At 55.9% G+C, this 26,343-nt stretch overlaps 2 protein-coding genes across 9 annotated transcripts in view; both read left to right on the forward strand.

Annotated features, from left to right (window-relative positions):
* LOC142024885 (uncharacterized) overlaps positions 1-14,665 on the forward strand; it is a 44,034-nt gene extending 29,369 nt beyond the window's left edge. The window contains exons 1-4 of one of the 7 annotated variants that reach the window (XM_075017204.1): positions 7,933-8,109; positions 8,773-8,884; positions 10,952-11,065; positions 12,395-14,665. In XM_075017204.1, the coding sequence (XP_074873305.1) occupies positions 8,851-8,884; positions 10,952-11,065; positions 12,395-13,494 (1,248 nt within the window). In that variant the 5' untranslated portion in view covers positions 7,933-8,109; positions 8,773-8,850 and the 3' untranslated portion in view covers positions 13,495-14,665. The other 6 variants (XM_075017201.1, XM_075017199.1, XM_075017200.1 and 3 more) reach the window with 6 other exon arrangements.
* Positions 14,666-16,521: 1,856 nt separating this feature from the next.
* LOC142024916 (uncharacterized) lies at positions 16,522-19,840 on the forward strand. Of its 2 annotated transcripts, none has more exons than XM_075017261.1 (2): positions 16,522-16,659; positions 18,063-19,840. In XM_075017261.1, exon 2 carries the CDS (start codon positions 18,132-18,134, stop codon positions 19,131-19,133), a length of 1,002 nt encoding a protein of 333 aa, XP_074873362.1. In that variant the 5' UTR covers positions 16,522-16,659; positions 18,063-18,131; the 3' UTR covers positions 19,134-19,840. The 2 variants fall into 2 exon arrangements, with proteins under 2 accessions (XP_074873362.1, XP_074873361.1); XM_075017260.1 differs by having other exon boundaries at positions 16,541-16,659; positions 17,662-19,840.
* Positions 19,841-26,343: the final 6,503 nt, after the last annotated feature.

Below are 26,343 nucleotides of genomic sequence, written 5' to 3' on the forward strand. Positions count from 1 at the left end.
GTAATTGGGCAGAAGTGTCATGTTTGATTGTGCTGATGATGTCGACCTCCTTTCACACCAACATGAAAGCGGGAAAGAAAAGGTCACAACACTAGACAAAACTGCCTCAATGACTGGATGGAGCATTAACAAGGGAAAGACCAAGACAATGGGGATCAACCAGTCCACCACCACCACTATCACACGGGGAGCAGATGACCGGGAAGATGTGGAGCAGTTCACGTACTGGGGAGTATTAAGGGCAGAGATGAAGGAATAGATAAGGATATCAGTGCTGGGATAGGGAAAGCAACAGCTGCATTCCAGACTCTCCATCCCATAGGCAGCTCACAAATATCTGCGAAGAAGGAACTGCGGATCTTCAGCACAGGTGTGAAGAGTGGGCTCTTGGATGAATGTGAGACCTGGCGTACCAAAAAGGCTTCCAATCACGAGCTACACCCATTCATAAAGAGATGTCTGAGGTACATCCTTCAAATCACATGGCAAGACTCGGTCACAAATGAGGAGCTTTGAAACAGAGCAGGACAAGAACCAATTGACATTGAAATCAAGAGAGGAAAGTGGGGGTGGCCAGGCCTCACTCTCAGAAAACCATCATCCAGAACAGTCCATCAAGCTCTCACATGGAACCCGCAAGGAAAACACAAAAGAAGACGACCTCGGACAATGTGGAGATGGTCTGCTGAGATTGAAGGACAACAACTGGGATTCTTCTGGAGCCAGCTAGAAGTTGTGTCCCAAGACAGAGTGAAGTAGAGGAGACTTGTACTCTGCTTGGAGCATAGGTCGTCTACAAGAGTTTAGTAGTAATAGTCATCTCTAAGTCTTCCCTCACTCACTGGTGCAGCTCCACTGACTCCAGCCATGTTACTCCTGACTTACACTGGGGAGCATGATTGGAAGCAGCCCTCCTGACTCCCAGTGGCATTACACCTGCTCCATACTGGATGAGTGGGAGGGAAGTTGGCCCCACTGGTACAGCCACCTTCCTATTCTGGCAGTGATGGGAGAGCGAGTTGCCATGGCTAGGTGAGCTGGACTCTCATTGGCAGAGGGTCAGAGAAGGAAGTAAGGGAAGAGATAGGGAATCACAGGGAGGAAACACACAGAACAGACACACTGAGACAGTGGGAACCTCCTGCTGCAGGACACTTGGGAGTTTGTCTGACTCTGCATCAATGGAACAGATGCTTGAGAGGTCGTGGCAGCTCCTTCACGGGATGGTTAAGGCTTGGTTCACTCTAAAGTTAGGTCCACCTAATTATGCTGTCTGCCCCAGAATGCTGCTTCCGTGGAAGTCGGGGGCCTGCTCCACCAGCATAACAACTTCGTTGCCACAACAGCTGTATCGTTCGCTTCCATGTAGCTGGGGTTACGCAGGGGCTGTGTAACAGTGTTACTTACATGGGCTGCTGGCTGGCTTTCTGCTGGGGAGCTTGCAGCCGGAGCTGTGAACGTCAATTGCACTGCTGGTAGCCGCTCAGCTGTGGGGCTGACAGCTGCCCGGCCCCTGAGCTATCAGCCCAGCACAGGGAGCATAGTTGGAGCCCTACCCATCTTAACCAAAGTGTGTCAGTTATAATGTGTGTTCTTATTTCAATGGAAGGGCCTCACCGTAGAGCCGCCTTATGGTATTAAACAGAAATCCCCATAGACAACTGTCCTTAGTGATACTGTACCCTCTCCTGCATTGGGGCCTTGCAGATACCAGAGAATGTCTCTGGGATTTTAACCATGTTTCTTTCATGCTTAAAGCTGTTGGTTTGTTTTAAAATAAAAGGGGTATTGCACCACCATAGTAAGTATTACCCAGAGGTGTCACCTGTTCGTTCGTAGAGCAACTGTGTGTTTTATCAAAGTCGAGTGGTGGTTTAATGGGCCCTTTCAGCCTGGGGTTAGACCCTTGTTTGTTTTTGTAAATATATTGTGATATTTTAAACTTTTCATGAACGTGAGTTACTAGAAGGACTGACCAGTAGTAGTTAAAGAACACGTGGGTTATATTTAAACTGCCCAAGAGCATGTAGCAGCTCCTGAGATTTTTAATATTAATCAGAACTCACCGTCCCCACCCAACCGCCTCCCTTCTCACAGGCGATCACCTGTGCAGATAAATTGGGGATTGCGAATACCTTTAACCTTGATTAAAACAAGTGTGGATAGGCACATCTAGACCTAGATCTATAGACTCATTGAAGGCTGGAATCAACCCCGCTGCGTCAGTGGGGAGTGTGGTTAAACCGTCAGCGCTGTTGTACTCAAACACCTGTTTTATACAGACCAGAGGAGCTTTTTTTTGCTTTCTTTTAAATGTTTGTTGTTTTATCTTTTCCCTCTCCTGCCCCCAAGTCTACTACATATTTACAGCACAAAGCTGAATATAGGTCTCTACCCAAAGACAAAGTAAGTAGGTTTTACAAACTATGTTGATTTAAGCCATACCACCCGCTGGAAACAATCCAAGATGCTCTACCAAACCGTGTATCTCATTTAAAGGCAACACAGACCTAACAGAAACACAGCTAATCACAAAGTCCTTTTCAATAGATATTTTTATGCATTGCTACCAAGATTTACATCATATGTTTGTCCCCTCACCATTCTCCAACTTAAGCCTTTCAGATCTCTTACAAAGGGTTTTTTTCCTGAGCAAGCTTCTGTAAATGTTTGTGCAGACCAGATGGTCATTATGCCCCTCTAAGCGGGTGTCTTCCAGTTCAGTCACCTTCTTTACAACACTGTCAGGCTCTTGGGAGCTTTGCACAGCTTTTTACCAAGGTCAGCACCGTCACTGTCCAGCATAACCCACAGTAATAACAGTCTTTAATAAGTTTCTCAAGCGGGTTAGCGCACAGCCCAGTTTTTCTGTTCTCCAAGTCCCATGGTCGTGGTACATGGTATCTTTGAACAGCTCCTCCCTCAGGCAGTGATTAAGGACAACATAAGCAGCAACACAACAATAGACCACATGACTTTTACGGTCAAAATGCGGCACTGGCTCAGTTAGTTCTATGCAGAGGGTTCCCCTTAAATCCATGGAGCCAGAGTCCTTATCAACCATTTGTACTGGTGTTGAACAAAACCGAGTTGGGCCCAAGTCGTCTTGCTGATGCAACAAGTAGGAGGGGCAAGAATGAGCACAAGCCCTGCCCTGCGCAGTCAGCAGGGGACTGCAGTGACAGATGTACAACAGCAGCTCTTCCAGTGCGACTGTTCCCAGGCCTTCCACCCAGCTGCGTCTCCTGGGTCTGTACAGCTCTGCTGGAGGTAGGGCAGGAGGGCAGTACAACATACCCGAGGGGCTGCTGGCGTGGGGCACTGGGTGGACCCACCTTATGCTCCTTTCACTGCTGGGGTTCCAGAAAACCCTGTGGCTCAGAAATCAGCATCCAGTGCAGCAGGAAGACAGCGCTGCGACCCCTACCCCAGGTACCATGCGATGGGGAAAGTACTGGGCAAGTGCGGGGTCCCTGGGCTTGGGATGTGTTGGAATCATGTAGAGAGTTTAACCAGGGGTCCTAGGCCCCTCTCTCTCCCTCCCATGAGTCTCATAACCAGGTCCTGTGGACAATCGGCGTCGAGCTGGAGAGAGGTTTCTAGAAGAGCAAACGTGATTGTGGGATCCATTAACAGGAGTGTTGTGAGCAAGACACGAGGAGTCATTCTCCTGCCCCACTCAGCACCGATTAGACCTCAGTTGGAGCACTGTGTCCAGCTCTGGGCACCACATTGCAAGAAAGATGTAGAGAAATTAGAGAAGGTCCAAAGAAGAGCAACAAAAATGACTAAAGGTCTCGGGAACAGGAGCTCTGAGAAGCTGAAAGAACTGGGCTTGTTTAGAAAAGAGAAGGCTAAGAGGGGACATGGTAGCGGTTTTCAAGTACTTCAAGGAGTGTTACAAGGGGGAGGGAGAAACATGGTTCTCCTCGGCCTCTGAGGACAGAACAAGGAGCAAAGGGCTTAAACTGCAGCAATGGAGGTTTAGGTTGGACATTAGGAAAAACTTCCTGTCAGACTGGTTAAACACCGAGATGAGCTGTCTAGGGAGGCTGTGGAATCTCTATCACTGGAGACATTTAAGAGCAGGTTAGACAGACACCTATCAGGGATGGTCTAGATGGCGTTTGGCCCTGCTGTGAGTGCAGGGGACTGGACTCAGTGACTTCTTGAGGCCCCTTCCAGTCTAGTGTTCCATGAATCTGTGAAACAGGAGTAAACACATGCCTGTTTATCATATTTATGGACACACACACAGGCTGGTTCCTAGCCCATTGCACCCCCAGCTTTGACTGTCACTTTCTAATTGTTCATTTAACTTTGCAACATCTTTTCTGTTCGACTTGTATGCCAGCAACCCTCGTGAGCTGCAGTCGCCTGCCTCCTCCAGGGAGCAGACAATGAGAAGCCATCACACTTGTCCACCTTTCTCATGAGTCCTGAGGCCTCGGGGTCAGGTCCTGGCATATCCACAAATGCCTGGGTCAGAGGGCTGCCCTCGTCCCATTCCTTCCTCCTCAGAACTGGCCCTGAGGTAGCGCTTTCTCTGCAGGCAGGTGAAGACCCTTGGAGCTAAAATTCTTGCAGGGGTGGTGAAGGAGTCCACGTTTCCTCTCGCTGATTTCATGCTTTCTGGACACCGGGCTCTTGAAATGGCCTCTCTGTGCGGCACGGGGACTTTCAGGGGTGTTGCTGTCGGGGGGCCAAACATCAGGCTCCAGAGTTTGTGAAGTTCTGTGCTAGGCCTGCCTGCTGTTCCTGCTCTCATTATTCTGGGGTGGCCTCAGGGTGCTGAAACCTGCTCTGATTGGTAAGGGTGGGGGAGGGGGAATCCTTAGAGGGGTCACACTGTCCTCCTGCAGGTGGGTCACTCTGGCCTGGCACATGCACTATTTGGTCAAATTCCCTCTTGGGGCCCTCCTGGGGGTCTAAAACCCACTCCACTTGTTTGGGTTTGGTGGAAAGCATTCTCAGAGAGGTCACACAACCCTCATCCAGGCGGGATACCCAACTCAGTACCTGCCCCTGATTGGTCAAATCTGCATTTGGGGTGGTGCTATAGGGTTGACGCTCACCCTGATTGGTCAAGGATGGTGGGAGGTACTCATAGACTCAGGTCATATAGCAAGTGACAGATAACTAACCCATCTTTTATACCCTTCAGTCCATTCCCTTGACCACAGGTATAATGCCAGGCTCCTTTTATTAACGCATCTCCAAGCGCCAAAGGAGACCACCTTCCTTACCCATGTTTTGCAGAGGCGCTGACTTGGCTTGTCTTCCAGCAGGCCGGTAGCAAAGCTAGGCGTAAGACCTCAGCTCTCTTAGGCCACTAAGCTAGCCACTGGTCATAGCAGACCAGCCCTCTCCTGGCACACACCCCCAGCTGCAACAAGTATAGAACATAAGCTAAATGCCTGGATGCCCAGTGTGCCGCCCACCTACCGCCCCAGCCAAGGCATTGGTTTCTGCACACAGCAGCCAATACGCTCTGGTCCCAGCACAGCATGGGCTCTGGAGACATTTTAATGTGATGTTCCCAGACCAGGCAGGTATCCCCCTTTCCCAAGTGGTAGTGCAGGGGTCAGCAGCCTGCAGCTCCGGAGCTGCATGCGACTCTTTAAGGAGCCACTTGCGGCTCCGAACACTGCTGCTGCCACTGCTGACTCCACTTGTGGCTCCGGAGGCTGACACTGCTTAGTGTTTTATGTAAGCTGCGGCAGCCTCCGGAGCTGCTGAGCAGTCAGCTGCGGCCAGGGATAGTGGGGAAGCTGGCAGGGCAGGGAGCCCTGGAAGAGGAAGCTGGCAGAGCTCCATGTGAGGGAAGTCAGCCTGTAGGAGAGCTGGAGGGAGGGGAGACCAAACCTGCCCTGCGAGAGCTCCACAGCCGCACTGAGAAGGAGGCAGTGCGGAGAGCAGCTACAGTGTGTGCAGCTCGTTGCCTGAGGCAGGTAAATGCTAGGGTTGGGAAGGGGGCCGTTTGGGGCTGAAGGGGTTTAACCTGGGATTAGGGGGCAGGATTGCAGGAAGGGGAAAGCTTGAGGATCGGGGCAGATTCTGAGGTGGGTAAAGCCTGGAGACGGGGGTAACAGCTGTTCTCATAGGTACAAACGTGCGTGTCACTGTGCTTAAAATGGGGGGGTGACAGAAGTCTGGTTTGGGGTTATTTGATCAGATGGTGTCATAGTCACGTGCTTTGTGGCTCTTGAAGGCTGGATTTTGTAACTGTATGTGAAATGTGGCTCTTCTCGCTAATGCGGCTGCAGCCCCCTGTGCTAGCGTAACCCACCCAGCTAGGGGTGTGGCTCCCTGTGCCGTGGGTGGCACCTAGACCACTTACACAGAGCCAACAGGAGTCACCTCTACAGCCGTAGCTGCAAGCCAGCTGGGCTTTAGTTCAGGCTCCTGCCCTAAGCTCCAGAGGTCCCGGGTCTGGTCTGCCTGTGGGAGTGTTGTGCGGTGACCTGGGGGGTATGCATGGGTGTTGCAGGGGACAGTGAAAAAATCTGAAAGATAAATAAAAATGATCATAGAAAATAAGTTTTCAATAAATTGCAAAGTTGCAATGATTATTTTAAAATCAAATATCTCCCCAAAACGGTATGAATTGGTGTCTGGAAATCTGTGCTGTCGTTCCCCTTTTCATTTAATGAAGGGTCCACAGGGGGCTAGAATTGGTTTGATGGGGGTCTTAGAACAGTTTGGGAGTGATGGGGGTCTGAGAATGGCTTGAGGGGTAACTGGGGGTCCAGGAATGATTTGGGGGTGATGAGGGAGTTAATGAATGATTTTGGGGTGACTGGGGGTCCGAGAATGGTTTTGGGGGTGATGAGGGAGTTAGTGAATGGTTTTGGGCTGACTGGGGGGGTCCGAGAATGGTTTTGGGGGTGATGAGGGAGTTAGTGAATAATTTGGGGTGACTGGGGGGGTCCAAGAACGGTTTGGGGGTGATGAGGGAGTTAGTGAATGATTTGGGGTGACTGGGGGGTCCGAGAATGGTTTTGGGGGTGATGAGGGAGTTAGTGAATAATTTGGGGTGACTGGGGGGTCCGAGAACGGTGTTGGGGGTGATGAGGGAGTTAGTGAATGGTTTTGGGGTGACGGGGGGTCTGAGAATGGTTTTGGGGGTGATGAGGGAGTTAGTGAATGATTTGGGGTGACTGGGGGGTCCAAGAACCGTTGTGGGGGTGATGAGGGAGTTAATGAATGATTTTGGGGTGACTGGCGGGTCCGAGAACGGTTTTGGGGGTGATGATGGAGTTAGTGAATGGTTTTGGGCTGACTGGGGGGGTCCGAGAATGGTTTTGGGGGTGATGAGGGAGTTAGTGAATGGTTTTGGGGTGACTGGGGGGTCCGAGAACGGTTTTGGGGGTGATGAGGGAGTTAGTGAATGGTTTTGGGGTGACTGGGGGTCTGAGAACGGTTTTGGGGGTGATGAGGGAGTTAGTGAATGGTTTTGGGGTGACTGGCGGGTCCGAGAACGGTTTTGGGGGTGATGAGGGAGTTAGTGAATGGTTTTGGGGTGACTGGGGGGTCCGAGAACGGTTTTGGGGGTGATGAGGGAGTTAGTGAATGATTTTGGGTGACTGGGGGGTCCGAGAACGGTTTTGGGGGTGATGAGGGAGTTGGTGAATGATTTGGGGTGAACTGGGGGGTCCGAGAACGGTTTGCGGGGAGATCGGGCGCCCGCACCCGTGAGAAGGTTGGGAACCCCGGCTTCCAGCGCCACATTCACCCGGCCGGAGGGGCGGGCTGGGCCCGGGGGCCCGGGGCGGCTCCGGCCGTGGCTCTCTCGCAGCGCACCCCATGGCGGGACGCTCCCGCCCGCCCGGAGCCGGGCCCCGCACGGGCGCGCTGGGCGGGGGAGGGCGGCGGAACCGCTTCGTGTCGCCCCGACGCTCAGCGCGCGGGGGCTGAACTTCCCGGGTCAGAGGCTGCTGCGGCATCCGGGGGCCGGGCAGAGCCGCGGCTGATCCCCGCGGGGCCGGGCGGGCCGGGCCCTTCCCTTCCCCCAGCGCCCCGCCGCGCCCGCCGGCCGGTCCGACCCCCCGCGCCGCGCCGCGCCCCGCCCCGCCCCGCCGGAGCCGGAGCCGCCGCCGCCGCCGCCAGGTGAGGGGGGAGCCCGGGGGCCAGGGCCGGGCCGGGCCGGGCCGGGCGGTGACTCAGCCCCCCCGGTCCCTCCCCGCCCAACGCTGCTGCCCCCCGGATCTCCCGGCTCCTCCCCGCGAGCCAGCCCCGGGAGAGCGACCGCCTGGGTCCGGCCCGGCCCGGCCCGGCCCGAGTCCCCAGCCCGCGGGGGCGGAGGGGCGGGAGGAGTCGGGCAGCGGGAGCGCAGGGGGTTCCCCCCCCCACTGGGGTTTTTTGCAGTGAGGCGGGGGCAGGTGACAAAGCCAGGCCAGGTGGTGTCGGTGCTGCCCAGGTACCCAGACCCAGCCCTGGCCCGGGCACCTGGAGAGTGTTGAACCAGGTGCGGGGCCTCGGCCTGCAGCTCTTAGCCCAGCTCAGCCTAAGGAGGGGCCGGAGCAGCCGGCTGGAGGGGTGGGGGCTGCACAGAGGGATGGAGAAGGGGGCTGGCAGGGAAGGGTCACGTTCCTGGGTTCAGAGGTGGACACGTCCTCTGGGACGACTCGGGCGCTTTCACTCACACGACAAGGGGGAGGCAGCCGACCTGTGTGATGGGTACCCCAAAGGAGCAGCGCTGCCAGCTTGCAGGCCCTGGGCTGCCCTGCGCTGCAGGGATTGTTCTAACGCAGGAGATACTTCTCGTTTCAGGGGCCGGAGACCTTCAAGGACGTGGGTCTATTTCACTCGGAGCAGTGGGGTCCTCAGGACCCAGGTCAGAGGCACGCCATGCAGGAGAGCTACGAGTCCCTGATGCTGCTCGGTAAGGGTCCCTTTCGCTGCAGAAGAATGGGAGGAGCTCAGAGTCAATGCCAGTTATGTGGTTAGAGCAGCCCTGAGATCAAGGCCCAGCAGACATGCAGGGAAGGCACTGCAGGCTCTGAACAGCTCTCATTCCAAATGGACAAGAGGCTCAGAGCACAAGCCGGGAACCAGCAGCGCCTTGCGGGCTTGTCGCTTGCCCCAGAAAGGGCCACATCATTGGCAGGGGTCAGAATAGAATTCAGGTCTTCTAGCTCACAGATGACCTCTACAGGGTGAGCAGGTTCTCCCGCCCCTGTGCACGCACTCCTGCTTAGTCTTACTGCACTAGTGTGAGTAGCTGGTAGCAGCAGCAAGGCTGAGCCCTGTCATGGTGAGTCGGTATTCACGCTCTTCCGCTGTTACCTGGGCTCTTGTGGCTACACTGCTGTTTAAACCAGTGCTAGCTCTATGAGAGCTATCACGAGAATTCATCCACAAGCAGGGGAATCACACCCCAAGCTTGTCGTATAGACATAGTTAAAAGCTAGTGTCCAACCCCTGGCACCACACTGCTCACGTGCTGGTCTGAACTCACAACTTCTGGATGGAGTTGGTTGTGTTTGCCGTGGGTGTATCTTCACTAGGAGAGAGGCGTGTTCTTATCCGGCGTTAAAGTGTACGGAAGCTGTGCTGCTAAGTCCTGTGACAACTTCTGCCTGCCTTGTCTTCCCAGTTCTTAATCTCACGTGAGTTGACCTGAGGTGCTCACCTTGAGTTAAGGTCACTTTTTTGTCTGAGGGAAGACAAGTTCTATGAGATGGACAAATTGGAGAAAGTCCAGAGAAGAGCAACCAGAATGATGAAAGGTCTAGAGAACATGAACTCTGAGGGCAGCTCAAAGAACTGGGCTGGTTCAATTTAAAAAGAGAAGGCTGAGAGGGGACATGACAGAGGTTTTCAAGTATCTAAAAGAGGGTTACAAGGAGGAGGGAAAAAATTGTTCTCCTTGGCCTCTGAGGACAGGACAAGGAGCAATGGGCTTAAATTGCTGCGAGGGAAATATACCTATCTCATAGAACTAGAAAGGACCTCAAGAGGTCATTGAATCCAGTCCTCTGCCCTCAGAGCAGGACCTATCATCATCCCTGACAGATTAAAATCTCTTTGCCCCAGATCCCTAAATGGCCCCCTCAAGGGCTGAGCTCACAACCCTGGGTTTAGCAGGCCAATGCTCAAACCACTGAGCTGTCCCTCCCTCCTTGGGAGGTTTAGATGGGACATTAGGAGAAATTCCTAACTGTCAGCATGATTAAGCTCTGAAATAAATTTCCTGGGTAGGTTGTAAAATCTCCATCACTGGAGATATTTAAGAGCAGGTTAGATACACATCTGTCGGGGGTGGTCTAGGTGGTGCTTGGTCCTGCCATGAAGGGGGCTGGACTCAATGACCTCTTGAGGTCCCTTCCAGTTCTATGTTCTATGATTCTATGAAATGTGCTTAATGTTTTCCATTATAACTTTCCCTCTTCAGTTGCTTATAACTTCAATAAACTCGTTGTTCTGGCTGAAATTTCCCATGCTTGGAGGGGAGGGCCGTAAGGTTGAAGAGATGCTTGTCACCATCTCTGTGACAGTGCAGCCAGATTAGGCAAAGTTACCCGCTGCAGAACATTACCAGTATGGTTGCAAATGATGGAATTTCTTTTATTACAACCCGCCCATCGGAAAGGTATCGTACAAAACCATGTTTAAAAAGCATTATTGAGATGCCAAATCAAGCACTTGGAAGTTAGGAAGTGGCAGAATTAGGTTGCCTGCACAACCTGAATGCAGCTCTCTTGTGCATGATCACAGAGGCTTTTGTGCAGGATCCTGTCTTGCTCAGTGCTCAGGAAGAATTCTGCTCACCAGACCTCTGACTGTCCCAAAGGGTCTCCAAAGCATTTCTTTCTCTCTTACAGGTTTACCCAGTTTCACCACCAGCAAGGGAAGGGGCTTGATTTAAAATCATGGAGCTTTTTTGTAGTGTCTATTTAATGAGCATGTAGCAAACCTCGATCTCTTCCCTTTCCTTTCTCCTGAGTAGACTTTCCAATACCTAAACCCAATGTGATCTCTCGGATGGAGACAGAGGAAGATCTGGGTGTCCCAGATCCCCACGCTGCTAAGGAATGGGAGATCCTGAGAGTAGCCGCCACAGGTGAGGGGTCAGTATTAAGCCAAATAAGAAACCACTAGCAACTGAAGCTAACTAGATTCCCACAAAACCCCCTGAGCTCTCCAGTTCTGCCTGGTCAGGACCGTGCCCAGCAGGTGTCATACCGCTCGTGGCCTCCCGCCCAGCCTGACTGACATCTGGCAACAGCTCCCTTTCCCGAGTGGACGGCTTGTGGAGGCAGGAATGGGACACCTCCCCCACCCCTGCTGGGGAGATTCCGGATGGGGTCCAGGAAGGGACTTGGTCGTTGCAGTGCTGGACATCAGAGTGCCTGACTTTCAGGCAGCTAGAAAACTGCAGGAACACTCTTGTGATTGCAGAGCCGGAGTCGGGGGCCCAGTCCCCCCATGCAGAGAATGAGGTGAGAGAGGTGCCTTAGAATAAGGTCCACAATCGGCTGTGCTAGCTGATGGGAGAAGCCAATCGGAGGGGTGTGCGCTAAACCTGGTCCCTCTCTCAGAGGTAGGGAGGTGCCCAGCTCTGCTTAATGGTGCACCAATGGGAACCCCTGTCCCGGAGTCAGGTGGCTCAGGGGCCTGAACTGTTTCTTGGGAGAATGAGTTAGATGCTTGTCTCACATGACACAAAACTGAGTCTGTGTCCTGAGGTGAAGGGCGCCCAGCTGCAAGACTCTGGATCTGGTGCCATTGTTCCAGTAACTCACCCAGAGTGCAGCAGCCCCAAGGGGAGAGCTGGAGAGAGCACCTCCCCCTGCTGCCAGTCGGACTATCCCGTAGCAAGGGGCTGCAGCACTCCCTGCTCAAATCCTTCCTCCCTTGCAGGCAGACATGTGGAGAAATTGAACTGGGACCTCCCACAGCCCAGCTGAGTGCTCCGGCCACTGGCTAACAGCTGTGAAGCAGGCATTACCCCCACCCGCTCTGCTGGCTGGAGTCCCGCCTGCTCACCTCCGGGGTTGGGTGCTGCATGCAATTAGGCAGCTGCACCCCGCCTGCCGCCGATTCTCTGGTCACTGGGGGCTTTGGTGGGAGATGGGCGTCCAGGTGCACATGGTCAGAAGACCTCGGCACCCGGGAAACCTATTTTCTGAGAATCTTTGGCGCCCCGCGAGGTACGGCAGCTGCAGGGCTCAGTGGGTGGTTTGTGAATTGCACTGGAGGCAGAACTGGGATCGAGGTGGCTATAACCAGGATCCAGTGGCCTCAGCCCGGTGTGCAGACATCGAAGTACCTCTGTGGGTCTCACCCTCAGCACTTAACCCTTCTGTGTTACCCACCTCCCCTCCCCATGGGTCCCTTTGCCCTGGCACAGCGAGTGACTCCAGACTGGATTCTCTCTCTGCCCCTGCAGATGACGGGCTGGGAAGTGAGCCTGAGGAGGAGAATCTGGAGCAAGAGAGCCCTGAGATGGTGGAATTGGACATGATGCTGTTGGGAAGAGCTGAAGAAAACATCTTCCAGAGCCTTGAGCATGGCGAAGCCTGCGAGAGTCAGTGTGGCCTGGAGATGCAGCCGGAAGGAGAGGAGAGACTAGGGCTGTGCACTCCCCCAGTGGGAGGTTACACGGAATTCAACAACATCCGCCTGGGCCGGAGACCAGCGGAGAAGTCGGAAATGCCGAAAACGTGCACCGAGTGCGAGAAGACCTTTTCTTGGCGCTCAGAGCTGCTCATCCACCAGCGGCTGCACACAGGAGAGAAGCCTTACAAGTGCCGGGACTGCGGGAAGAGCTTCACACGCAGCTCCAACCGCAACGCCCATCAGAGGATCCACACGGGGGACAAGCCCTACAAGTGCCCCGAGTGTGGGAAAAGCTTCAGCCAAAGCTCGCACCTGGTGAAGCACCAGCGGCTGCATGGGGGAGAGAAGCCCTACAAATGCACGAAGTGCGGGAAGAGCTTCAGCTGGAGCTCAGACCTCATCGTTCACCAGCGAATCCACACGGGGGAGAGGCCCTATAAATGCCTCGACTGTGGGAAGAGCTTCAACCGGAGCTCCAACCTCAACACGCATCAGAGAGCGCACCTGGGAGAGGGGCCCTACACCTGCACAGAGTGTGGGAAGTGCTTCAGCTACTGCTCCTCCTTCCTCCGGCACCAGAGAACCCACACTGGCGAGAAGCCCTACAAGTGCCCCGAGTGCGGCAAAACCTTCTTCGAGAGCTCAGCCCTGGTCCGTCACCAGAGGAGCCACACTGGGGAGATGCCCCACAAATGCCCCGAGTGCGGGAAGAGCTTCCTCGAGAGCTCCTCCCTCATCAAACACCAGCGGATCCACTCCGGAGAGAAGCCCTACAAGTGCCCCGACTGCGGCAAGGGCTTCAAGCAGAGCTCATCCCTCATCAACCACCTGCGGACCCACACTGGCGAGAAGCCCTACAAGTGCACCGACTGCGGGAGGAGCTTCACCGTGAGCTCGGCTCTGATTCGACACCAGAGGGTCCACCTCTGATCGCCACCTGCTGCTGGTTTCCCGTCAGGGCGGAGCCGCTGCTCACGTGAGGCCTGAGGATAGGTCTGGGACCCGGAGCAGGAGGCTGTGGAGCCTTTGCGGAGCTGAGTGCTGGAGAAGGACCTGAGAAAGCCTAGCCATTTGGCCCCTTGTTATTCCTTCCACGACCCTGTCCCAGTCTGCCACTGAAGGGAGCGGCCCGAGGACGGTGCTGTTTGGACTGTGTGTCGGCACCGGGCAGGATGGTGCTCTGACCTCAGACAGGCTCACTCAGTAACGCACAGCTCAAGGATTGGAAAAGGCCGGCTCGTCTTGTCTTCCTTCCCTGCTGGTGTCCTCATCTTCCCCACTCTGTCCAGAGGCCCCAGGAGAGCGGCGGGCAGAAGTACTGGAGAAGGCTGTCAACCTGAGCTCTCCGGTCAGGAAGAGCCGGGGGCGTCTGGGCCTGAGCAGGTTGTGTCCAAGCCGGTCACAGTTGGGAGTGCCGGCGTGTGGGAGGCTGCTGGCCAAGAGGTCCCCAGCTGGTGCGTGACACTGATCTCCGGGGTGCTGGGGAGGGTTTGAAGGGACACTTCTCGTGGGTTACTGGAGATCCCACGGTCAAGTGTTGCTCAGATCATGATTGGATGGCCCAGGGAAGAATCCATCTAGCGTTTCCTGGGGGCACCTAATTCTCAGCATCCTGTTTAAACGCTTCCCTAAGCAGGTGAAAGCCCAGGCTTCAGGCTAGACATAAGGACGGGACTAAACACCTGACGATCGTGTTAAAATAGGTGGGGGGGTGTGTTCTGTACCTGGGATCTTGGTGAGAACTGTTGTACAGACGGGGCCCAGCATCCATAACGCAGTTTTCCCTTGCAGGTTGGGGTGGGTGGGAAGGGAGCCTTAAAACTGAAGTTCTAGCGCTTTTCAGCAGCCCCACGTGAAGCCTGGGATGTGGCCAGGGTGGACCATGGGCCCTAATGTGGTTATTTGCCTGTCCACGTGGGCAAGAAGAAACCCTGTAATTCCACAGTCTGGCCACAAACGTAGTCAGTCCAGCACCTCAGCTGGGGTCGGTTTATGTGCTCTGAGGATGTGGTGGGTTTGAGTTGTGTGGGAGCGCTGTATCGGAGCTTTCTGCGGCTGTATGTCTTCTGCTTGCCCTAGTAAAGAAGCTTTGGTTACTGCACCGGTGTGGGTGGTTGCTGGGAGCCCAGCACTGGAGCCCACAGCCCTGGCCTCCGGGGGCAAGTTGCACATGATGCATTGCCTGGTGTTTGAGGCCTGGAAATCCTGAAGCTCAGTTTCCATTTATCTCGGAGTCATCCCTTGAGCCTCCATTAAATCACCAGGGGCCCTTCAGTTCCAGAGCAAATGATGGGGGCAGGTTTCTCTTGGTATAAGACAAAGTGGTGCCAGGCTAGAGCAGCACAAAGCTGCCCTAAAGCCAGCCTAGCACAGGGGCTAGACCGAATAGCAGCTCCTGCACCGCCTACCCTCTCCATGGCACTGTAGCCTGCCAACCTCTTGCTGCTGGGCTGCCCTTTAGGGACATTCAAGGCTGGTGTCAAGTGCTCACAAGGATGGTGGAAGCATAAAGATTACTTACATCCACCTTTTCACGCCTGTCCTGTGTTGCACAGAACACTGGAGCCCAGGGACAGATATAATACAACTTTTAAATTGGTGGGACTTGCACAAGGGGTGCTAAATGCCATTGATAGGTCACACGTGCTTTGCAGCACCTCTCAGGCTTTGTCCTGGCTGTGTCCCTCATCTGTTCAGCTCCTTAGCGCGTTTAGGGCATGGCTCCTGCCTTCTGAGGAGCAGGTCAGATCTTCCTGGTTTGTGACATAATTTAACAAATCTCGTTAAAGTAGGTGGTTCTCTGTTAAAGGGGCTCTTGCTTTCCTGCAGAAGTGATAGGTATCAAACAGAGGTGGTTACCAAAGAACATTGAAATCAGCACCCAATCGAAGGTCTCTAAACTAAACGGCATTTGAATCAAGTAATATTTTCTCCCCATGGGATGTTACGGTCCTTAACGTACAGTTGCCTGGACTAGGCTCCGCAGAGAACTTCATCTTCTCAGCATCCCAGTTGTCCCCAGAACAGGTGGGAGCAGGGAAAGGGAAAACGGCTGCAGCCCTTCCTTGGCTGATACCTTTGCCCCAGGAGACTGGCCAACGCTCATTCCTTGGTTTATAACTTTGCCCCAGGACACTGCCCAACACTAGCTGAGGCGGGTCCTGGCAGTCTTTGCTGAGTCACAAGTCACAATGATTCATAGCCTGGTGCTTTAGGGTTGCCAACTTTCTAACTGTGCAAACTCCTTTGTCCTGCCCTGTACCTTCCCTGAGGCTCTGCCCCAGCTCACTCTGTCTCCCGCACATATGCTCCTTTCCAGGGGCCTGGGGCGGGCCTTGTGGGGTGGGGAGGGCGGAGGGTGCAGGCTTTGGGTTAGGGCCAGAGAAGAGGAGTTTGGGGTTCAGCAGAGGGCTTTGGGCTGAGGCCAAGGGTTCAGGCTACAGGAGGGGGTTCCGAGCTGGGGGGAGGGGGTGCTGAAGGGGTTCAGGGGCAGGCGCTGGGCAGGAATTTGGGTGCAGGAAGGGGCTCAGCGCTGGGGCAGGGAGAGTTTCAGGGTTTGGACGCCAGGCCGAGCTCGCCTTGGGGGGTTCCCGGGATGCAATGACAAGTCCTAAGCCGAAGCTGCCTGGGGCTGTGGTGTTTTCCCAAGTGGCCAGCTGGGTCCCTTCCCCTTCTGGGCCCAGCCACGTGCTTGTACCGGGCCCCTGGAAGGACGGGGCCGGCGGTAGCTGTCGCAGACTACCGGGGGGCGAGGCCAGGAGGAACCCCTCGCTGCCGAGCCTGACTCTGGCTGCTGCGGGGGCGGAAGGAGCCCGGCTGCAGGGGGCACAGCGGCGGGGGAGGCGAAGCGGGGACGCACCCGGGGCTGCCCGACGAAGGCGGGGAGGGGGCGCCGGTGCCCGGGCTGCAGCCCGGCCCGGCGGGCGGCCGGGGGAGGGGGCTCGGGCTCGCCCAGCCTCGCGGCTCGCTCTGGCCAGGATATACGGGATTGAACTTCCTGGGTCAGGCGCGGCCGCCGCTGCCTCCATTGTGCCGCCGCGGCGGGCTCCGTGCTGGCGGGGGAGGGGCTGCGGCCAGCCCCGGCTCTGCCCGCAGGTAATCGCGGGCGGGACGTGCGGGGCTGGGCCCGGGCCCGGCCCGGCTCGGCTCGGCTCCCGCCCGGCGCGAGGGGGATGCCCCGGGCTGGGCCCGGGCCGGCGGCAGCCACAGAGCCGGGAGGGGACGTCCCGGCCGGTCCCGCACCTGCCCCGCTCCACGTGCCGCGGGCGCGGCTGGGTGGGACCCGGCGTGTCCCGCTCCGCGGTTGGCGTGGCCGGGAGCGGAAAAGCCGCCGCCAAGCGCTGCGGGACCGGCCCTTTGTTGTCCGGCTGGGAGCCCTCGGCGGGAGGGGCTCCGGGGGCTGGTTCCAGCGGCGCTCACCTGGGGTGTGGCCCGGACAGGTCCCCTGCCCCAGCCGGGCCTGGCTGTGGGCCTTGGCAGCGCCTGGCGCTCTCGGGTGGGGGCGATGGGGCTGGATAACGCAGCTTGTCCTGTGCATGGGGTAAAGCAGCGCGAGTCCTGGCGCACCTTGCGGACTGGCAGGAGCTTGTGGGGCCCAGAGCCGCCTCGGCAGGTGCAGCCGCTGAAATAGGCCTGAAACTCCAAAAACTCTGCCAGGCCGGCAGGTCCCCGGGACTTGTCGCCCGTGGTGCGGATGCAGGTTCGCCCCGCGACCCCGCTGGGGATGACGGGGGATGTCAGTGAGAGCCCTCAGGAAACCTGAGGGGTTAGGAGTCACCGAGGGCAGCTGTGGGTCCAGATGGCTACGCTGGAGGCATCGTCCAAGCTCCCATGGGACAGGGGTGCCAGCCTTCCCCTCCCCATCTTTAACAGCTCCCGGTCCCACCTGTGTCTTTCTGCATAGCCAGTAGGGTAAGAACCAGGCCTGGCAATGGGAGGGAGGTGGGCATCAGGGCAGCCCCATGCCACAAGGAGTCCCATGAAGCCACATTACTTAGGGTTCAGCTTTAGCCCCCAGTGGTGTGGCTCAGGTGTCACCTTTCTTCCTGTGGCCCCAATGAGTCTTACACTGGCCTTGCTCTCTGGGTTGTTTTACAGGGCACCTGAAACCCAGGAGGCCGCAGATCCCTGGCTGAGAAGCTGTGCGGTATAGGTGCTGTATCGCACAGCTCGGAGAAGGATCCCTGCCTTGAGCCCGGGAACTTGTGGCAGAGCTAGAAAACACATCCCTGCTTTTAGAAAGAGGCAGCTGGTCTTTATTTTGTTGAACATTTTAACTGACGGAGAACCCCCCACTTCCCTTGGGAAGCTGTTAAAATTGTGCCTTAACTCTGCTTTGCGCTCAGCTGTCTGCTCCATCCAGTCATTCGATTCGCTGTGCTTCTATCTGGGAGGGTAACAGGCCCTTTCAATCCCAGATTAACTTGTCGGCTGATTGTCTCTGCTTCCTTTGGCCCATGCTTGGGGCATAACTCACGTCTGGATTCTCCTTATCCCAGTAGGTGACGGGACTGGGAGTGATAACAAGGCAAGAGACTCTTCCAAGCCTTGCTGGAGAAGAAGGAGCCATGTCTCCAAAACGGTCTAAAGGGAACATGTCTCAGAACTTAGACCAGGGAAAGTCCCTTAAGGGTCAGGGCAGGTCAGAAGCACAGCAGCCGATCTCCTCGGAGGAGAGAGAGGGTAAATCCCCCCACCGCGGGAGAGGGGTGAGAAAACGCAAAGACACCATTGTCCGCCAGAGAGCGTACGCTGGGGAGAGACCCAACATCTGCATTGAGTGCGGGAAGAGCTTTACCCAGAGCTCAGACCTCCTGAACCATCGGCGAATCCACACAGGGGAGAAACCTTACAAATGTGTCGACTGCGGGAAGAGCTTTAGCATCAATTCAAACCTTCTGCGGCACCAGAGGACCCACACGGGGGAGAGACCCCACCATTGCTCTGACTGTGGGAAAAGCTTCACGGACAAGTCCACCCAGACCCAGCACCAGTGCGTCCATGTGAGTGAGAAGCCTTACAAATGCATTGACTGCGGGAAAAGCTTCAGCCGCAGCTCCCATCACAAGAGGCGCCTGAAGAGCCCTCCGGGGAAGAAGCAAGACAAAGGCCTCCCGGGGGACAGCGCTACGGTCGGGAAAGTGAAAAAACCCAAAGCATCAAAGAAGAGAACCTCAAGCGAGATCCCCAACACGTGCGCCGAGTGCTGGCAGAGCTTCAGCCAGAACTCGGACCTGGTCAAACACATGCGGATCCACACGGGAGAGAAACCCTACGAGTGCACTCACTGCGGGAAATGCTTCAACGTCAGCTCCAACCTGATCAGGCACCAGCGCATCCACACGGGAGAGAAACCCTACACGTGCTCTGACTGCGGGAAAAGCTTCACTGACAAGTCCACCCTCACCCAGCACCACCGGATCCACACGGGCGAGAAGCCTTACGAGTGCATTTACTGTGGGAAAAGCTTCAGCCGCAGCTCCCACCACAAGAGGCATCAGAGAACCCACACAGGAGAGAACCCTGTGTCCTTCCTCCCTATATGGCCCTATCCCACGCAAGCCTGCTAGGGTTGGGGAAGGGGAGGAGAGACCATTGCAGCGGCAGGGGAGGTAGCTAGAGAAGATGGGAGCTGTGTGTGTGTGGGGATTAGGAGGGCAGTGAGTAGCGGGAGGGAGCTGGTACAGCTTTGTAGCAGGGTGCATTAGGGGAAGGGTTAGGTTCTCGGGGAGCTGGTTGTTTAGTGGGCAAGGAGAGCTGGCCGGTGGCTGGGGGTGGTGTTGGGAGGGTGAGTAGCTGGTAGGAGAAGGGGCTTGTGTGTGTTGTTATATTTTTACTCTTGACCTGTGTAGACCAGGCTGTAGGTTTCCTGGTAGGATGAGTGTTGACACCCCTGAGCGCACGGTGGGACTACTGCAGACTGAGCTCTCTGTGGAGCGTCTCAGCAGAGAGGCCCCAGGATGGAGCTGGGGCTAGCGGTGGCGCTGCCGGGAGAGGAGGAAGGCTTTGCTTTCACTGCCTCGCTCCAGAAGCGGTACTTGCACATCTCTTTCAATCCGTTATTCAGGCCAAAGACAAATGAGGTCAGCTCCCCGCCTGCCACCAGGGGAGATTCCTCTCCAGCTGACACTGTCAATAGCCCACTCAGTTACTAACATTGCCTTCCTGTCCCTGCTGGACTCGACAAAGCTATGCCAGCCCGGCGGTTGTACACGGGGACTTGGAACTGTAGAACAAATAGTGATTAGCAGAATGTTTAAACCAAAACTCACTTCCATTTCTTTGTTCTTGTGGTTCTTACAGTCTCTGGGCTTTTGTTTCTCCTCTGTTCCCCAGCCCAGTGTGAGCAGCACTCGGGTGACCTGTGAGCCAAAGAGGTCACTCAGAGCTAGAGTGACTTCCCCGCTCCAAGAGGCCAGACACCCGCAGAGGGGAGCAGCCCAGCTCCTCCTCCCCAGCAGCAGCTGCAGCACTGATACTCTTTCTCTCTGGCTTGCCCTGGCCTAGATAGAGGTGCACCATTGGGCCCTTCAGGCCTGTCAGCCAACCTTGCACTTTCTGTGGGTTTGTAACGGGTCCGTAGCTGTTCAGGAACCCTGAACTCCTCAATTCCTTGCTGAAATTACCGTGAGCTTTTCTCTGCTGACTCGGGGATGGCAAGGGACAGATTTTCAACCGCACACTGCAGATCCCCTGGAGAGCAATCCAGAATGCTGCCTTCCCCACTGGAACTGATAGGAGCTGCTGAGCACAGAGCTGTTTGCCATGTCTGGCAAGTCTAGTCCAACCCAGGAGAGTCCTGTGTGAATACAAAAGTTGTGCCGGGATCCGACCTGCGATCCACAAACAGCGTCTGTGGGTGTCTGCAGGGCTCCACAAACAGAAACCACCGTTCAGCACAGGACGAGCGTGATCAGCTCGTGCTGCCGTCGGGCTGTGCCACTCCGGGTGGGCCACCCCCGCGCTCCCTGCAAGCAGCACAGTGCTTCTGGAGGAAGAGGCAGGTGGGGCAGAGAAAGGGCAGGAGTAATGCTGAAATTGCCGTTCCCTCTGGGAAGGAGACATAGTGGCACAACCCCTTGCTTGACTCCCTTTGTTGATCACTCCAGGCACTACCTTTGTGCCATCTTGTGGCCTGGTCTAAGCTCACCTGTAACCCAAAGACCTTCCCAAGCCCCACTTGGGACCCATCTGTTTCTGCCTCTAGAATTTCATTTGGGTGTGAGGTTCGCCCTGGCTTCCTGTCCCAAGCCATTGTTACTGTTTGTAGGCCAGATTTCTTCGACCCCAGAGCAGAGTCCCAGTGCGGTGTTTTGTGAGGTAGTTCGGTGACTTGCTGTTTCCCAGGTAACCTCTAACAGCAGTGCAGGTGCACTGGGACGATGGTTGAATATCAAGCCTTAATTTTGCTGCTCCTTGATGCCTAATTCAAGGATGTCCGACTCAGTGGCAACTGGTGAGGGGCACTCCAGGGTGGGCACTGGCCATTTGCCCCCTCTCAGCTCCTGCTCCTTCTCTGCCCCCACCTGCCTCTTCCTCCAGAAGCACTGTGCTGCTTGCAGGGAGCGCGGGGGTGGCCCACCCGGAGTGGCACAGCCCGACAGCAACATGAGCTGATCACGCTCGTCCTGTGCTGAACGGTGGCTTCTGTTTGTGGAGCCCTGCAGACACCCACAGACGCTGTTTGTAGATCGCAGATTGGATGCTGGCACAACTTTTGTATTCACACAGGACTCTCCTGGGTTGGACTAGACTTGCCAGACATGGCAAACAGCTCTGTGTCCAGCAGCTCCTATCAGTTCCAGTGGGGAAGGCAGCATTCTGGATTGCTCTCCAGGGGATCTGCAGTGTGCGGTTGAAAATCTGTCCCTTGCCATCCCCGAGTCAGCAGAGAAAAGGGCAAGAAACTCCTTGCAGTCACGTCTGAGCACATCCTGCCTCTCGTTAACCGTGTGCGAGCAACTCCTACACTCCACAGGCAGAAAAGGCACCACCGTAATAACCATCCACGCTGACCTGCAGGGCTCTCACCTCCCCAGTTGCATTCAGGGCTTGAAGGGTCACTTGTTAGGCCATTCAGGCCAGTCTGCACTAGCCCTTGAAGTTGACTGTAGGAACACAATTCCAGCTGTGGCAGTTGCACAGCTGGAGTCAACGATCAACTTACCTGGTCCTCCTCCCCGAGGGAGGCCAACGGGAGAGTTTCAGCCATCAACCTCCCTCACTCCTTGTGAAATTGAGGAGTACGGGGGGGACTGTCGACCCCGGATAGTTCAATTTTGCCTATCCGCACGGGGTGCACTTGATCAAAGCCCAGGGTCAATCTTGGGTAATCTCCTTCCATCAGTGCTTTAATGTTCCCTTCTGTGCATTGCCTAGGACTAGCCTTGTCCACACAGGTGTGCTCACAACTACCCCACCCCCCAACACTTGCTCACAGCAGGCATTTCCTTCCCCCAGCTGGCACTTTTTTCTCCCCTCAGCCCAAGCCAACTGCAGAAGAGGGATACTGATCAGAGCCTGGCTTCTGGGGCTAGCAGGGCAGAGGGAAGGTGCTCTGGTGCTGGGGTAGTGGGAGGAGAGGTTAACATTTTCCTAAGCCTGGTGCTAGGGATAGGTGTGGGCTTGTGGGAAGGAGAGCCGTTGACTACGGGGGCAAAGAAATGTGGGGGAAGGAGAGCTCATTTCCTTGTGTCCGACTGGGAACTAGATTCCTCTGCTCCTAAGTGAGGGTTCTGGACCAAGCACTGTGCTGTGTGCCCAGAGAACGGCTGTGGTGGGAATTCAGAGGCACAATTTCTCGCAGTGCTTCCGGCAGGGCAGGATAAAGCCACGGAAGGTGGTACCTGCATGGCGCAGCGGCTCCGAGTTGGAGAACAGGCTCCACAGGCTGATCCTGCAGCTGGGGAGAGACGTTGGAGGGCAAGAGCGTGTTCCCTGGGAGAGCTGAACCGAGCGGGAGGGAGTGCAGCTACTCTCCAGGCGGCATGGCAGGAGATGCGTCTCTGCCGATGGGAGAGCTGCCATTAGCATAGGTGTTCCAGCTCCCCCGGTGGGGTCTCCCAACCGCCTCGTGCTCTCCGCAGCAGGAGGGAGCTTGATGTGGGGCTTCCACACCCCTGAGCAACACAGTTATCAACCTTATCCCCTGTGCAGACGGGGATGTCGCCGGGAGGGCACGTGCTATTGTCATCGCTGCGGCAGCCGGGCGCGAGGCTGGAGGGGGGCCTGGCTGCCCACTGCAGGAGCAGCGCAGCCGTGAGGCGGCGGTGGGAGAGCGGCAGGCTGGGTGTAGAGCAACGTGCAGGAGACACTCAAGCGCCGCCCAGCCAACTGGCAGGGCCCCCGCAGCGCAGTCGCCGTCTCCCCTGGCGGAGCACATTGCCCATGTCTCGGGGCTCATAAAGGGCTGGGGGAACAGTGGTGTAGGGCCGTGGCCACCAGCCTTAGACTGGGGTCTCCTGGGAGATGCTGGAGCCTCTGATGGGTCTGGCCAGGAGGTCATCAAGGGCCAGCACCTCAGCTGCCCCTCCCCGACTGCCCTGCGGCTCCTGCCCTCAGGCTTGGAACTGCCCCGGAGCCCCGTGCTGGTGATAGTAGCAAAGCTTCTCCGTGACCCATTTGTGATGGGGTTGGGGGCCCCCAAGCTCTGCACCCCGTCCGCAGGCAGGGGTGACTCTCACTCAGCAGGAGAACAGCGGGTTTATTAGCCGACAGGACACAGCATCGTACAGAGGGGTCAGTCCAGCCAGTCCAATCCATGTTGGGGAGAGGAGGCCCCGAGGGGCCCCCAGAGCCGGGGCCTTGCCCCCTTCTTGGTCTCTCTCTCACTTCCCCCCCACCCCCCGACTAACTGCTTCCCAACTCCCAGTTCCAGTTCAAACCCCTCAAGCTCCACCTCCTCCTTTGTCTCCAGTACAAAGGTGTTACCTGGTCGTCAGGGTTACCCTCAGCAAGAGCCCCACACCCTCTGTGAGCCACTCACATGCACACAGGTATCCCCCACTCCATCACACCTCTCCCCCCTTCCAGACCGACACTCAGCCGGTGACCTGGGGAAGTTCGGGGTCTTCCCCACGGGATAGGGCATCGGCTGTGCCCTTGGTTCTCCCCTTGATGTTACCACCTCCATGTCATAATCCTGCTGGGGGAGGCTCCAAGTCAGGAGTTTGGTCTTGGCCCTTTTCATGTGATGCAGCCGGGCAGGTCCCTTTAGTTCCCTCGGGTTGGTTGGTCTCCCGGCTTCGGTCTCTGGTCCGTCAGCCACGTTCTCAAGTCGGGCAGGCAGAGCCCATACAGATGCTGCAGCACGTTTGGAATTCAGTTACAGTCCAGTAAATGAAGGTACAAATGCTTTCACCCTTGGCATTTGGCCAGACCACCCAAATGGTTGTGCGCCTCAGTTTCCCCTTCCATGCCACACAATAGGTTTGGAATGTTCCTTCTCATGTGAGAGGTTGCAAGACTAATTACAGGGAACAACAGGGACATTTCAGATTTACAAACTCCTTTCACACACAATTCATGCTTATACATCAATGGCATCATGTCACATGGCTCTTTCCAAACATTCAGTACATTGTACAATTCTACAGCTTTTGGTAGCAGCACCCCTTGGTTACAGCAGTCAGCATGAGTAACAGAACAAACCCATTGCAACTGTACGTTCACATTGCTCTTTGGTAGAGCACAACCTTTGTGTAACTGCCTTGAGAATCTGGTATTTTGGGGCTAAATGGCTGAGGCCTTTCTTTGCACCATCAAGTTCTAATCTTCTCCCTTGCCCCCTGGGGTGGAATCTGATCTCTCTGGCTGTGCCCTCCCTTCTAACAAGAGCTGGGCCATTGATGATCTCAGGGAGACGGCCCCCTCCCAGCCAGTCTGGAAATCTGCAAACCAAACTGGTTTCTAAAAGTTGTTTTGTGAATCCCAGACGCAGAATCCACATGAAGGAATCCCTGTTTATCCCTTACTGGCCCACCAGGCCCAAAGCTCCTTTGTCCTTCCACCTCCAACTTCTGCCTCCCCCGTGGAATCAGAAGTGGAGTCCAGCGTGAGAATATAAGTGTTTCCCCCATCTGGAGATGGGGAATTGCTGGCGCTCTCCTGCATCCTACAGAGAGTGACTGTGCAGCTGTTTTACTTGGTTCTCACAGGGCTGCTCACATTCCCTGACAGTTTTCACTTTACTTGGACCAACTTCCAGTTCCTGAGAAACCTTTGCCCTGCCTGCTTTGGACCCTCGCAGAGCACAGCCAGTGGTTTCACACTCAGGCAGGTCCTGCCCATCAGGAGCTGAAACAAATTTCTCCCCAGGGAAAGGGCTGCTCTGGCGCTTACAGACAAGCACCTTTCCTGTTCACTCTCCTTCACCTCACTCCCATTTTCTGCAGTCACCACAGATGGGTCAGGAAAAGTTTCAGGGAAATTTTCTTCCTCAAGAGCTCCCCCAAGCAACAACTCACCCGTCTGCCTCCACAGGGGCACTGCTCCCTTGAGCCACAACCAGCTCCTGGGTTTCACCTACACCCAGGATCACTTCTGGCCCATCAGGCAGATTCCCACATCATCCCCCTCCAGGCAGACAGCTCGTACCACCAGACAGAAGGTTAGGATCCTTTCCCTCCCTTCTGCTACCAGCTTCTTTATCTTCGTCAGTCAGCATAACTCCATTGCCAGTCTGCTCTTCCTGTGTCTTAGCTGGAGGATGACTCTGGTAGGACAGAGCCCTCTCACCCCTCCCAGTAACACCTCAGCATCAGGCAACGAACAAGTACTAGAATCATCTGGTCTCTGGGATTCCCTGATGATACTAACTGGATCAGACCGAGTTAAAGCATCATCCTCCCTGAGAGACACAGAGGCAGGCCCACTTCCCATCTGGGCTTCAGCTGCGCTCAGATCCAGCTCTGGGATCGTGGCCCCATCTCGAGCCCCCACAGGCTCAGACAAAGGATTCACTTCCTGGAAGCAGAAGCACCTTTCTTGCACCAAGGACCAGCGTCCTTATACAGGGATACCACTGCCCATCCCAGAGCCATTCCATCTGCTCCAGCCCCCATGGCTGGATTCAGAGTCACCCCTGGAATGCTCTTTCCTGGTGATTCCCTCTCCAGCCTCCCGAGGCTGGGGGAACCCTCCTCAGACAATGGACTAATTTCCTCATTGGCAGCTTTTCCAAATGCAGGCTCTGCTCTCTCCCCAGGTTGTTGCTGCTGTTCAACACAGACAGACAATGGGAGACACTCTCTCCTTTGTCCCAGCCCCCCGGCTGGTCTCCACACACACACAGAAGGTGGAGCAGCTTCTCTCACAGACAACTTGCCATTCCCAATGGACAAGCTGCTTTCCTGCACAGACACACAGGCACCTTCCTCAGCCCAGGCCTGGGAAACTCTTCGCAGATCTGTCTTGGCCACTAGTAGATGATGGGTTGGAATCGCTCCTTCCCTCCTTGAGCTGCGGCAGGCCACTCGGTTCAGAACTCCGTGCAGTCCAGGGTTCCCTGCCCTGATCTGGGCTCACCCCTGCAGGAGTTTCCTTAACCCTCAGCTCTGCCACTGCACATCCATGCTGTCTTGTCCAGCTCCTTTAATCTCGATTCGGTTTCCAGGTGCTGCCACTTCACAGGGGAGTTGCTGAGCGTGGTTGCAGGCTCTCAGGCTGGTGCCCTCTGCATCCCGCGATCCCTGGAAGAATCCCTTCAGTGTGCCAGGCTCCTTGCGGGTCACAAGCTCCCCGGGGTTAGGCTGTAGGCCCCTCCGCCCTCTGGGAACGACT

Source organism: Carettochelys insculpta, chromosome 22 (assembly GCF_033958435.1).
Source record: "Carettochelys insculpta isolate YL-2023 chromosome 22, ASM3395843v1, whole genome shotgun sequence".
In the NCBI taxonomy this organism is placed as follows: domain Eukaryota; kingdom Metazoa; phylum Chordata; order Testudines; family Carettochelyidae; genus Carettochelys; species Carettochelys insculpta.